Source organism: Panthera uncia, chromosome A2 (genome assembly GCF_023721935.1).
Source record: "Panthera uncia isolate 11264 chromosome A2, Puncia_PCG_1.0, whole genome shotgun sequence".
Lineage (NCBI taxonomy): Eukaryota > Metazoa > Chordata > Mammalia > Carnivora > Felidae > Panthera > Panthera uncia.
In genome coordinates, this window is record NC_064816.1 from 108,373,893 (window position 1) to 108,389,196 (window position 15,304).

The following is a 15,304-nucleotide window of genomic DNA, read 5'->3' on the forward strand; positions in this document are numbered from 1 at the left end:
CTTGTTCCACTAATTCCAAGTTTCTTGGATGGCTATTGAATAAAGATCAACTAACCAATGCTGAATGGTAATAAAAGTTCTAGATTCACTTGCAAATCCAGTATAATTTTAGCTCCAATTTTCTATCTTCCAGCCTCCTTATGAACATCTTTCTTGGTTTATTAAATTATTTATAGGCTATTGTGTGTCTAAGATGGGGGATTTCGTGGTCTAAGAAATATACATCTCCAGTTCATCCTTTTGTGAATTTTCAGTACCTTACATTGGGCATGTGACTCCTGAGGACCCTCTCTCATATTCCGAACATAAAAATTTATAATGCATACACCAATTGGGTTATTTGAGAACTGAGACTTACATTTGGAATGAATGAATGGTCTATTTTGGATAAATTTTCTTTTGAAGCAGTTTTTGCAATGTAAAATATTTAGAAAGAATTAAGTTGGAATGATTTTACAGTGATCAGTTAACAATATTTAAAGTACTTGGTTTAAATCTCCTCTTTAATATTCATTTTCTTCTTTTTAGATAAGATTTAGGAATTAAAGCTTTATTTAAGACAAATTTTTTTAGTATTCTTTTTGGAAACAAGCAGATATTTTGAATAGTTGCATAAGTTTTGTGACATTGGAAGATGGCTTCTTTACAATATTTGCTGTGTGGTTTTCTTTGGTTATAATTGAGACGGTATGCACTGAAAACATCAGTGATTTTCCTTCTTTTAAACAGGATTTCATTTCAGGTGGATCAAGAAGTGAACGTTGTGATATTATTTCCAATTTAATAAGCAAAGGCTGCTCAATTGATTCGATAGAATACCCATCTGTGCATGTAATACCAAGTGAAAATGAAATGAATACGCAGGTGACACCAGGAGAAGTGTTGATCCAGCTGCGTCCAGGTTTGGTGATTTTCAAATAAATCTTGATGATTCAGACTTTAAATTACATTTAGCTTTATTTGCTTATATTTAATATTTTGTGAAAGGCAATATTATTGTAGTAGAAATAACAGTGGGCTCAGAATAAAGAAATCAGAATTCTGATCTTTTTTTGTGCCTACAGCTAGCTAGCTGTGTGGCCTCGGACACTCTGCAAACCTGACCACATTATATTATAATTATGTGTTTCCAGACTTGATCACATTGTAGTGTAATTGTGTTCCAATTCCATTGCCAGCTCTTGAAGAAAGAGAACATGTTTTATTCCCCTTTTTCTCCAAAGCCTCACAGAGTGCTGGCTTTTAGTAAGCACTCTGTAAGTATATGTTGACTTGATTAGTTGATTAATTAATTAGTAAGAGATGTAAATTAAGCTAAGTCCTTAGAGCCTTTGTGATAAACTTTTAAACACAAAACTACAATTCATAATTATCATAATTGAGCTGCTTTGTGATGGCTCCTGAGAGTAACACATAGTTCTCCTATACCTCTCTTATACTTGCCATTTCATCACATTGTATTACACAGTTTGGCACATGTAGTAGTCCACCGGAAATTATTCATTTTCTTCCACTGCTAGAAAATCCCAGTGTACAAGCTACATATGACAAGGTAATTTCAGGTACATAGGTATGCATCAGTCAATTAGATGCATTTAGATTTAAGCAGTATGCAATTGCCTTTAAGTCTTCATTATTTCATTCTGGGTGGTCTTGTCCTGGCATTAAATTTTTAAATAACCATTATTGATACATGACCTCCCTTTTCCAAAGCTGAGCTATTTCTCCAGATTCTTCAATTACCAGAAAAACAAAGTGTATTTCTTTCTTGGCGTCAGGCATATTCCCAGCTTCCAATTAAAACTATGCTCTTCACCATATAAAACAATTATACAGCCCAGTATGGACATATACAAGCAACAGTTGGAAAGGGATACACAAAAATGAAGGTAATTAGGTTGGTAAGATTATGCCATTCACCATCTTCTATTGCTACCATAATAAAATTGTGTACACTAGGGGACGTAAATGACAGAAATTTATTTTCTCACAGTCCTGGAAGTTAGAAAGTACAAGATCAAGGTACTGGCTGATTTCGTTCCTGGGGAGGGAGAAAAAGAGACACACAGAGAGAAGAAGATGGAGATGAAGGTCTCTGGTGTCTCTTCCCATAAGGGCACTAATCTCATTACGAGGGCCCCACCCTCATTACCTCATCGAAACCTAATTATCTCCAAAGGCTCCATCTCCAAACAACATCACATTGTGGTTTAGGGATTCAACATGTAAATTTGGAGGGAACACAAATTGGTCCATAGCTCTTGATATATAAAATAACATTTTCAAAGGCCATGGAGTAATTTTAGATATTAGTCATATTTTAGGCAAGAATATTTAATTCCAAAAAGCGAAAAATATTTTTATAGGTCAATATGTGTGTACATTGTGCTATAATATTTGAAGTCAGTATAAGAGAATAAACAAATATTAAATAACAAAGAAAAGTTTCTCCTAAATAAAGTCTGTCTCCAAGAATAAATCAAAACTCTAGTCATAGACCATTTAATAATAACAATAACAACAACTGACATCAAAATACATGGGATGTTGGGCACCTAGGTGGCTCAGTTGGTTAAGCATCCAACTTCGGCTCAGGTCATGATCTCACAGTTTGAGTTCGAGCCCCACGTCGGGCTCTATGCTGTCAGCTCAGAGCCTGGAGCCTGCTTCCAATTCTGTGTCTCCTTCTCTCTCTGCCCCTCCCCCACTTGTGCTCTGTCTCTCTCTGTCTCTCAAAAATAAATGTAAAAAAAAAATTAAAAAAAAATACATGGGATGTGAATAAAGTTGCTCCCAGAAAAATTAAGATCTTTAAATACTTTTATTATTAAAGAAGAATGAACAAAAATTAACTAAGCATCCAAATTAAGATATAGGAGTAAAAAAAGGCCATAAGGAAAACAAGGGGAAGGAATTAATAAGTTAAGAAAAAAAATTAACAAAATGAAAAAGAGAAATAAAAAAAGAAAATGAATGTATAAATCCAAGAGCTAGTTCTTTTTAAAGTCCAATAAATAGACAAATTGCTGGCATAGCTAATTAAGAAAAGAAGAAAAGAAGTAAATAACCCAGTTATATAGATCATAGCCAGAGAAACAAATATTAAGGGAAAAAAGCCATTAAGAAAAAATTAATCACAAAAATCTGTGGTAAAATGTATAAATCTTAATAATATAGGTAATTTTAAGGAACATATGCATGACTAATATTGACTCAAGAAGGAGTGAGCCCTAAGAAACCTAATAAAAGATCAAAGAAATTAATAACATTATAAAATTATAAAATACTCACATTAGGTCTAAATGTTTTCTTCAGAATAAATGATTTAATGTTCACCCAAACATTAGGAAATGCATTATCCCTGTACTACATAAACTCTTCCATTAGTTTTAGAAAAGCCCTAGAAGCTACTCAGTTTGTACAAGGTTAGCATAACCCTAGTATTAAACCCTTAACATATTAGGAAATCACATTAAACCATATGTGATAAGAAAAACAATGCCAAAAGGAAAAAATACATGTTTTGTTATCTCAACAGATGCTGAAAAATTATACAATAAAATTTAGTGTCTATTCTGCCAAAATAAAAATTTAAGAATAGTTCCTTAATATATATTAAAATCCTTCTGGAAGTTTTATGTAAAAGCAGTTAGACAAGAAAACCAAATATGAGTTATAAATATTTTTAGAAGATAAAGCAAAATTATCATCATATGTCTATCTCATAAATCCAAGCAAATCAACCAAAAATAATTTTTAAAATAGAAAACAAAAAATAGGTGCACCTAGCTGGCTCAGTCCACAAAGCATTCAACTCTTGATCAGGGCCATGAGTTTGAGCTCCACCTTGGACCTAGAGTTTACTTAAAAAAAAAAAATGAATAAAAAAAAATACCTCAGCCTTTGTTATATAAATAAGGTATGCATATTAAAATAAATATATAAATATGCACATTAATTAATTAATTAAATGGCAGGTTTTTTAAAATATTCAAATCAATGGATTTCTTACATAATATTAAATATAATTTAAAAAAGGATAAACTCCTAGCAGCAACCTAAAACACAAACTGTCTAGGGATAAACTTTAAAAAGAAAATGTATAAGATCCACTGTGCTACCTAGAAGATATGAATAAATGCAGAAGAATTTTATGTTGCTGATTAGGAAGACAATATTATGGCAGAAAGAGTTAAGATGCCAGAGTAGTAAGGGGATCCTGGGCTTCTCTCTTCTCTTGAACACAGCTAGATCAACATCAAACCATTTTGGATACCTAGGAAATTGATCTGAGGATTAACAGAACAATCTTCGTAATTTGAGAGAAAGAACGTGGCAGCTTCTCTTAACAAGCAAACCAAAACACACCTAGGATCTAGGACCTAAGGAATTATTTTTAATTTTTTAATTTTTATTTCATTCTATTATTACTGTTGTTGTTTCTTCCTCCAAAATGACAAGATGGAGGAATTCCCCTCAAAAGAAAGAACAGGAAGAAATTATGACCAGAGATTTAATCAATGCAAATGTAAGTAAGGTGTCAGAACTAGAATTTAAAACAATGATTTTAAGGATAGTAGCTGGGGTTGAAAAAAGCATAGAAGACACCAGAGAGTCCCTTCCTGCAGAGATAAAAGAACTAAAATCTAGTCAGGCCAAAATTAAAAATACTATAACCAAGATGCAAACCCAAATGGAGGCCATAAAAATGAGGATGGATAAGGCAGAGGAGTGAAAGAACAATAGAGAAGATAAAATTATGCAAAATAATGAAGCTCAAACAAGAGGGAAGCAAAGATCAGGGATCATGAAGACAGACTTAGGAAATTCAGTGATTTATTAAAATGTAATAACATTTGTATCACAGGAATCCCAGAAGACAAAAAGAGAGAAAAAGGGGCAAAAGTTTATGTGAGTAAATTATTGCTGAAACCTTCTGTAATTTGGGGAGGGTGACAGACATCAAAAGTCAAGAAGCACAGAGAACTCTCATTAAATGCAACAAAAGCTCATTATCTCTAATACATATCATAGTCAAATTCACAAAATACACAGACAAGGAAAGAATCCTGAAAGCAGCAAGGGGAAAAAAAAAGCCCTTAACCTACAGGGGAAGACAGATCAGGTTTGCAACAGATCTGTCCACAGAAACATGGCAGGCCAGAAAGGAGTTGCAAAAGATATTCAGTGTGCAGAATGTGAAAAAAATATGCAGCCAAGAACACTCTATCCAGCAAGGCCATCATTCAGAATAGGAGAAATAAAAAGGTCCCAGACAAAAACTAAAAGAGTTTGTGACCACTAAACCAGAACTACGATAAATTTTAAGGGGAACTCTGAGTGGAGGAAAAAAAAAAAGCAACAAAGACTAGAAAGGACCATAGAGCATCACCAGAAATATCAACTCCATAGGTAACACAATGGTACTAAATTCATATATTTCAATACTTACTCTGAATGAAAATGGATTAAATGCTCCAATCAAAAGACATAGGGTATCAGAATAGTTAAAAAAAGAAGATCTGTCTTTATGCTGCCTGTAAGAGACTCATTTTAGACCTAAAGACACCTGCAGATTCAAAGTGAGGGGATGGAGAACCATCTGTCATGCTAATGGACATCAATAGAAAGCTGGAGTAGCCATACTTATATCCGACAAACTAGATTTTAAAACAAAAGACTGTAACAAGAGATGAAGAAAGGCATTATATTGTAATTCACGGTCTATCCATCAAGAAGATCTAACACTTGTAAATATTTATGCCCCCAACTTGAAGGAAACCAAATATATAAACCAATTAATAACAAACATAAACACACTGATAATAATCCAATAATAGTGTGGGACTTTAACACCCCACTCACAGCAATGGATAGAACATTGAAGTAGAAAATCAACAAGGAAGCAATGGCTTTGAATAACACACTGGACTTAACGAATGGACTTAACAAATATATTCAGAACATTTCATCTAAAGCAGAATACACATTCTTCTTGAGTGCACATGGAACATTCTCCAGAATAGATCGCACACTGTGTCATAAATCAACCCTCAACAAGTACAAAAAGACAGAGATCATACCATGCATGTTTTCAGATCACAGCACTATAAAATTTGAAGTCGACCACCAGAAAAATTTGGAAAGCCCTCAAATATATGAGGTTAAAGAACATCTACTAAAGAATGAATGGGTTAACCAGGAAATTAAAGAAGAAATAAAAAAAAATACATGGAAGCCAATGAAAATGAAAATACGACAGTCTAAACCCTTTGGAATGCAGCAAAGGCAGTCCTAAGAGGGAAGTATATTGCAATTCAGATGACATGATACTCTATGTAGAAAACCTGAAACCAAAATTTTCCAGAAATGTCCCAAATACATAGCCTAACCTTAGGCTATGTAAAACTAGAACAACAGACAAAAATAAAAACAAAAAACTATCAAATAAAGTCGAAAGCCAGCAGAGGAAGGGGAATAATAAAGATCAGAGCAGAAATAAATGATATAGAAGGAAAAAAAACACACAACAGAACAGATCAATGAAACTAAGAGCTGGTTCTTTGAAAAAATAAACAAAATTAATAAACCCCTGGAAAGACTTATCAAAATGAAAGAGAAAGAACCCAAATAGGTAAAATCACAAATGAAAGAGGAGAGATCACAACCAACACCACAGAAATACAATTAGAATACTTTGAAAAATTATATGCCAACAAACTGGAAAATGTAGAAGAAATGGACAAATTCCCAAATACTCACAAACTACCAAAAATGAAAACTGGAAGAAACAGAAAAACTTGAACAGAACCATAACTAAAAAATGAGAATGATTCAGTAATAAAAAAAATCTCTCAACAAACAAGAGTCCAGGGCCAAATGGCTTCCCAAGGGAATTCTACCAGACTTCTAAAGAAGAGTTAATACCTATTCTTCTCATAATGTTTCAAAAGATAGAAATAGAAAGGAAACCTCCAAACCCATTCTATAAAGCCACCATTACCTTGATTCCAAAACCAGACAAAGACTCCACTAAAAAGGAGACTTATAGGCCAAAATGAATAAGGATGCAAAAATTCTCAACAAGATACTAGCAAAATGAATTCAACAGTACATTAAAATAATTATTCACCATGATCAAGAGGGATTTATTCCTGGGCTGCAGGACTAGTTCAATATTCACAAATCAGTCAAGGTGATACATCACATTAATAAAAGAAAGGATAAGAACCATATGATCCTGTCAATAGATGCAGAAAAAGTATTTGACAAAATATAGTAAGTGTTCTTGATATAAACCCTAAACAAAGTAGGGATAGATGAAACATACCTCAACGTCATAAAGGCCATATACTAAAGACCCACAACTAATATCATCCACAATGGGAAAAACAGATCCTTTCCCCTATGGTCAGGAACAAGACAGGGATGTCCACTCTCACCACTACTATTTAATACAGTACTGGAAGTTGTAACCTTTGCAATCAGACAACAAAAAGAAATAAAAGTATCCAAATCCACCAGGGAAAAGCCAAACTTTCACTATTTGCAGATGACATGATAACTCTATGTAGAAAACCTGAAACCAAAAATTTGCTAGAACTAATACATGAATTGAGCAAAGCTGCAGGATATAAAATCAACATGCAGAAACCTGTTGCATTTCTATACACCAATAAAGAAGCAGCAGAAAAAGAAATCAAGGAATAGATCCCATTTGCAAATGTACCAAAAACAATAAGATACCCAGAAATAAACCTAGCTAAAAAGATAAAAGATTTGTACTCTGAAAACTACAAGAACACTTATGAAAGAAATTGAAGAGTACATAAAGAAATGGAAAGCATTTCATGCTCATGGATTGGAAGAACAAACATTGTTAAAATGTCTGTACTACTCAAATCAATCTACACATTAAATACAATCACTATCAAAATACTAGCAGCATTTTTCACAGAGCTAGAACAAACTATCCTAAAATTTGTATGGAACCACAAAAGACCCTGAATAACCAAAGCAATCCTAAAAAAGAAAAACAAAACTGGAGGCATCACTATTCCAGATTTCAAGCTATAATACAAAGTAATAGTCATCAAAACAGTATAGTACTGGCACAAAAACAGATACATAGATCAATGGAGCAAAGAAGAAAACCCAGAAGTGGACCCACAACTACATGGTCAACTCATCTTCAACAAAGCAGGAAAGAATATCCAATGGAAAAAAGAGTCTCTTCAACAAATGGTGTTGGGAAAACTAGAGGGCAACATGCAGAAGAATGAAATTGGATCACTTTCTTACACCATACTCAAAAATTAAATCGATGAAAGACTTAAATGTGAGACGAGAAGCCATCAAAATCTTACAGGAGAACACAGGCAGCAACCACTTTGACATCAGCCAGAGCTACTTCTTATTAGGCACATTGCTGAAGGCAAGGGAAACAAAAGCAAACATGAACTATTGGGACTTCAGCAAGAAAAAAAATTCTGCACAGCGAAGGAAACAGTGAACAAAACTAAAAGGAAGCCTATTGAACGGGAGAAGATATTTGCAAATGATATGTCTGAAAAAGGGTTCACATCCAAAATCTATAAAGAACTTAACAAACTCAACACCCAAAAAACAAATAATCCAGTTAAGAACTGTGCAAAAGACATGAATAGACACTTTTCCAAAGAAATGGCCAACAGATACATGAAAAGATGCTTAACATCACTCATCATCAGAGAAATACAAATCAAAATCACAATGAGATACTATCTACACCTTTCAGAAAGGCTAAAATTAACAACACAAGAAACAACAGGTGTTGGTGAGGGTGTGGAGAAAGGGTAACCCTCTTACACTGTTGGTAGGAATGCAAAGTGGTACAGCCACTCTGGAGAGCAGTATGGAGGTTCCTCAAAAAACCAGATATAGAACAACCTTACAGTCTAGCAATTGCACTATTAGGTATTTACCCCAAAAATACAAAAATATAGATTTGAAGAAGTACTCAAACCCCAATGTTTATAGCAACATTATCAACAATAACCAAACTATGGAGAAAACCCAAATGTCCATTGACTGATGAATGGATAAAGAAGATGTGGTGGTAAATATATATATATAGAGAGAGAGGGAGAGAGAGAGAGGGAGGAATATTACTCAGCCATCAAAAAGAATAAAATCTTCCCATTTGCAAGGATGTGGATAGAGCTAGAATGTGTTACGCTAAACGAAATAAGTCAATCAAGAAGGACAAATTCCATATGATTTCATTCCTATGTGGAATTTAAGAAACAAACAGATGAACATATGGGGGGCAGAGAGAATAGAGGGAAACAAACCACAAGAGACTCCTAATGATAGAGAACAAACTGTGGTTTCATGGAGGGAAGTGGCTGGGAGATGGGCTAGATGGGTGATGGCTACTAAGGAGAGCACTTGTGATGAGCACTGGGTGCACTGCATTCTACTTCTCAAACTAATATTGCCCTGTAAGTTAACTAAAATTTAAATTAAAAAAAAAGGAAGACAATATTACAGCAATGGCAGTTTTCTATAAACATACTCTATAAATGTAACAAATCCAAATGAATCAATAAATAAGACAATCCCAATCCAATTTGAATGAAGGTTTTTAAAGCAAATCTTCAGTGATACTCATTATGCATGTATCTTTGTATAAAATAGAATATTCATATAGGATAAATTCTTATAAATAGATTTACCTAAATTTATTTAGGTTCCCAATGTATATTATCAGGTTATTTATAAGAAAAATGGATGTCCAGTTAAAGCTTTCAGAGTCAACCTTGCCTTTTCATTCTTTTTAATCTCTTAAATTTTTACATGTAACTCGTCTGTTAGCTGTTTTCTTTTCCCTTTATCCTAGAATTAAAAAGCTGCAACATTTTTCCTAAGCTTATTTTAACCATCTTTAGTTCTTTTTGTGTGTGTGTGATTTGCCTTTCATACAAATTTTCCTGTTTTTCTAACTGAACATTAATTTTCAGTAGCTTATACATGAAGCTTATCATATATTATTTGCCTCAAATAAATATGACTATATCCTCTCAAAATGTCTTTCTCTGTTTTAAATACTCGGGATTTGAAAATTATAAGGTGAATTTTTTTTCTATTATTGTGTTACACTTAAATATATACATTTAAATGAATTTAAATTTAGTTTGTTCCTTTTTGTATATATAATGGTGGTTGATTCTTCCTGAGACTAAAAATTAACAGTTCAGAAGGTGGGTAACAGTTTCAGTGCTATAGATAAACAATGATAGTAATGGTGATGAGGCAGGAGAAAAATGGACAGGCATGAGAGATAATGTCTCTCATTAGCATGCCCAGGGGTTGGTGATTGATGAGCAAGGAGACACTGGAGCTGTGGCTTAAGTAACAAGGTGAGAGGTATGGCTGCCTTCTGTGGAAGGTTGGTACTGAGTTCAAACTGAGACATCTTAATTTGAGGTAGTGACTTACTGTATTTAAAGCTGAAGTTCAGCAGGAGGTACAGGTTGGATAAAGATGTGGGAGACCTCAACGTGAGTTCTTAACTAAGGTCACTGAAGGCAGTATGGGGAGTAGAAGAGTGAAAAGAGACATGCTTAATGTCTATGTCAATCACTATGGGGCTTGATTCTGTTTAGTTTCCCACTACTATTTGGATTTCTGTATGCAAATTAGTGTAATTGTCTAATGGGTGTAAGCCATCTTTCCAACATAGCTATGACAGAACTCTGTATTATAATATACATATACAACAAGTAGTTATTAAATTACATTTAATAAGTTCATCTAAAAAATGCATATGATGGGGCACCTGGGTGCTTTAGTCAGTTAAACATCAGACTCTTGATTTCAGCTTAGGTCATGATCTCACAGTTCATGAGATTGATTCCCACATTGGGCTCTGTGCTGACAGTGCAGAAATAACCTTTAAAATAAATGCACATGGCACCAGTTGTTTTGTTTTGTTTTGTTTTAAGTTCATTTATTTATTTTGGGAGAGAGCTCAGGGGAGAAGCGGAGGGAGTGGGAAAGAGAATCCCAAGCAGGCTCTGTGCTGTCAGCGCAGACCCAACTCAGGGCTCAATCCCATGTCTCTGGGATCATGACCTGAGCCAAAATCAAGAGTTGGATGCTTAACTGACTGAGCCACCCATGCACCCTGACATGCCAGCTTTGAAGCATAACATATAAAGCTACACTTTACCAACTCCAGATATATAGAAACATCACTCCTCATGATATGAAAGTCCTCTCTACCATGACACATATAATGCATACCTAAGTGTAAAATGAATTTATCCCTTAATATTGATATTGATTTGATTTATTTATAATCACTTATTCTTATCTTATAAAATTCATTATGTTCAATGTAGCATCTATTAAGAATCTAAAATTTTTTTCATGAATACTTCTATTATATCATATACTAACTAAACTTTTTAAACAATGTTAGGATTCTATTGTATATTTAATATATGTAATATATATTATTGAATCTTTAAAATTTTAAAAATTTAAAAGTGACACTTTCTTTTACTTTTTACTTCTTAAACTATACTTTTTTTCTTATTTTTACCTATCAATCTTATGGAAAAATAGTAACAGAAGCTACTGATCCTACTTGATGTTCCCTAAGAACACTGAAATGAAATCTTTAGGAAGGTAGGAGAGAGAAAGAAATCCTCTAATTCTACTTCAGAAGTAATATAATGTATATGATAAGGATAAGTATAATCTATACCTCACTAACTTAAGAAAATGTTTCAACATTAATTTATTTTTGTATTGTAAAAAAAAATCCCTTTAATTTAGTGTAGCTTAATTTAAAATATAAGATTTTTCAGGTATTCTTCTTAAATTAAAAAAAATTAACCATAAAAAATATAGAAGTCATTCATTCTTTTCCCCTCTACCCCTTGGCACAATCCCTTATTTTATCCCCCACAGAAATTCAGAAACGTGCTGGAGTCTGTGCCTTGATGTTTCAAACCCATCTCATTCTGGGGCCTTCTTCCCCCACCCAAGTACAAGAAATTGGCTCTTCTTTCTTCCTGCTAGTTTTCCACATTTTCTTATAGTTTTTCAATTTCATCTTATGTAGAACGTTTTTAGTTATCTTTTCTTAATGTCCCATCATGGTTGTTTCAGCCAAATCTTCCGAGATGTTAACACCATTATTTGAGTGATTTAAAACTCATTCTCACTACTTTTCATTCTTTGAACTATTAACACCAATACTGGCAATAGCTCTAAGTAGGTCTCAGCTTTCCCCCAAGTCCTATTTCTTATTCTATGTCACAGACTCACTTCTTCCCTTTGAAGTTAATTGACAGAAGAAAGGATCTGAGCTTTTAGAATCTCAAAAGGTATAAGAATGAAACTTTCTTGGAAATAATATAAGTAGTAGCATAAACATTTGGGGCCAGATGATATTCTTTCCTCCTCTGTGGGAAAGAAGTCATAGATATTAGCATCTCAGGAAGGTAAATATGTGGACCTTTTGAAATGCTGTATCAAAATGTGCTTCAGTGTAGTTTAGTTAAACACATCTATGAGTGCCTATGCATGTACCAAATCCAGAGGCTTCAGAGATAAATGAATAGTTTTTACCCTAATGAGGCTTATAATTTAGTAATAGTAATAATGATAATTACTAATGTGTGTGTGTATATATACACACACACACACATATATATATATATATATATATATTTACATTGTACCAAATACTGCAGTAAATATTTTATGTAGATTATGTTACTTAGTAGCTCTTAGCCACTAAAAGAACCCACCTCTCTCAGAGTAGCATTTATGACATTACTGCCTACATTGATAACCTCAAAGCAAAGATGATCACAGATACCAAATCTTATTTTTACATGTGTTTCTTTCTCATCCATTATATTCAAAATTTCTAATGTCATCTGTCTTTTGAGCCCTGTGTTGGTGGCACCCCAGTATGAACTGAGTGGAGATTTTATATGGGGACACAGTATCCATGTCCCCATGAAAAGGTATTTCTACTACCTCCAAGAGAATGTTTCTTCCTCCTATATAAATGAAGCCAAAACCCAGCTAGAAAGCATATATGGAAATATCTCAAGCTTATGGGAAAAACAATAATCCAAGCATGGCCCCTTCAGTCTCCTCCTTAACATACTTAAATACTTAAATTTGGGATTAGTCTATCTAGGGCTGCCTACTTGAGCTGACAACTAGAACCTTACAGGAACCTCAAATGCCTTGCAGTTTAAAAGGGGTAATGTTTGTTTTCTCCAGCAATGACTAAAAAGCCTGTGCGTGGGAAGAGTCTCTTTTCCCCTTTATTAGAAACTTGTCTTACTGAGGCCTCAGCCCAAGCTGAGGTCTATATACTTCAAAATCAAGCTAGAGAAGCCTAAACCCTCCAGCCCTGACCATTTGGCAAGGCTTCTATACAGCCATCTTCTCTGAGGCCAGTGAGACCACGATTTGCTTGCAAGGCTAAGAGCAGCTACTGTATGCTGAGAGCTCTTGTATGGCTAACATTTGGTTGGACCTCCCCTAATATCTTAGTCCTCTAAGGAACTATGCCTTTGCAGATTCTGTTGGCTAAGATAACGAACCAACTTTATAACAACCTGCACAATACACTAAATATCTAGGGCATTATTCAATAACTCCATGAAAACACACAGACTTTCATCTTTAGACAGAGACACAATAAACTGTAATGATCACCAAGATGAAAATACCATGTGGTCAGTGCCTAAGGTCTTCAGCTTATACCCAAGTCAACAGTTAAAAAACAATTACACAACTGGTAAAAAATAAAAAAAAAAAAGGAAGAAGCTGATCCACACATTAAACCACATGAACCACACTCCCCACTTATGTTCCATTTCTATTTCTTATCAACTTGGCTCTGTCTAGATTTCTGACATTCTCCTGAATTGAACCTCTCCATCCAAAGAGCAAGACATTTCCACAGGGACAGGCATTCTCGCTAGACATTGGGAAAGCAGAGCTGAATATACGCTCTTTGGAGGCAGCCCAGCTCCTAAAGGGAAGGAGTGAGGGAGTGGGATGGGTGGCCTTCACATGCCAAATTCTCCTTCCAAAAGCTTGGACCCAAAATAAGAGTGTTACAGTAAAGGGATTTCCAGCATATGCAGGCAAATTAGTAATGAGTAATTTCTCCCATCATTATTATTACATGCCAGAAAAACCTTATTATTTTGAATACATTCTGTAACTGACTTGAAAATATCTGACTTATAAAATAATTTGCAAGAAATTATTGCTACTTCTGAAAATATGATTTGATAAATTAGAGGATTCTTTTGATAGGTAGATCAGGCTACCTATTGTATTTACAAATTGGTGTTTATTAAAAAAATTTTCTGCTCAAATTATTCTCCACTGATACTTAATGACTTACAAAGCACTTACTTTATTGTTTAAAAATGTAAATTCACAAATTACCTGTATTTAAATTGAGGACTTTTTACCATATACTTACAGGCTTCCAATTATGGGATGAATAAGTCATGGGAATAAAAGGCACAGCATAAGGAATACAGTCAATACTGTAATAACAATGTAACAGTACGGATGGTAGCTACACAGCATAACATAAAAACTTGACAAATCACTAAGTTGTACACCTAAAACTAATGTAACATTGTGTGTCAACTATACTCAAATAAAATAAGTAAATAATAAATAAAAATAAGTTAAAAATAATTACAGAACTACCAACTCCATAGAGTACTATATCCTTATATACAATGATACAGATCCTTGTAGCAAATGATAATGGATAGAGAATTAAATAAAATTGCACTGCAGACAGTTGTTGGGAAGCTCCCACATTTCTCCTCATGGTGACCCTCTCCTCTCATCTAGTTCCTTGGCCTCCATGATCCCTCCTCAACATATGTTTATCAAGTATCCACTATGCATTAGACAAATTGTGTTCCCTACATTGCCCAGGTGCCCAGTGGGGCACTGCTGGGTACCATTCTTTAGATCACTGTCTCGTTCCTTCTCACGATTAACTGTCGGGAAGAATCTCATTATCTAATTCATAATGACATACTACTTATTTTGAATAGGTTAACATACTGCTAAGTACTAGAGTTTTCACATCTCATATGTAAATATGCCTTAACCCAAAGGGATAAATTTGCATCTGCATACAGTGAGAGGTAACTTTTCTTAAGATGCCTTTCTAGTTTCCCTCAAACCAAAAGCCACTTTCAAACCAATACAGCCACCTACTCTTGAGACAGAATGCTACTTGCTATACTGT

At 34.1% G+C, this 15,304-nt stretch overlaps 1 protein-coding gene across 1 annotated transcript in view; it reads left to right on the forward strand.

Moving 5' to 3' along the window:
* Positions 1-15,304, forward strand: part of ITGB8 (integrin subunit beta 8) — an 84,051-nt gene that overhangs the window by 30,499 nt on the left and 38,248 nt on the right. Inside the window, exon 3 of the mRNA XM_049641601.1 lies at positions 730-901. Within this exon, the coding sequence (XP_049497558.1) occupies positions 730-901 (172 nt within the window). The remainder of the gene's footprint in view (positions 1-729; positions 902-15,304) is intronic.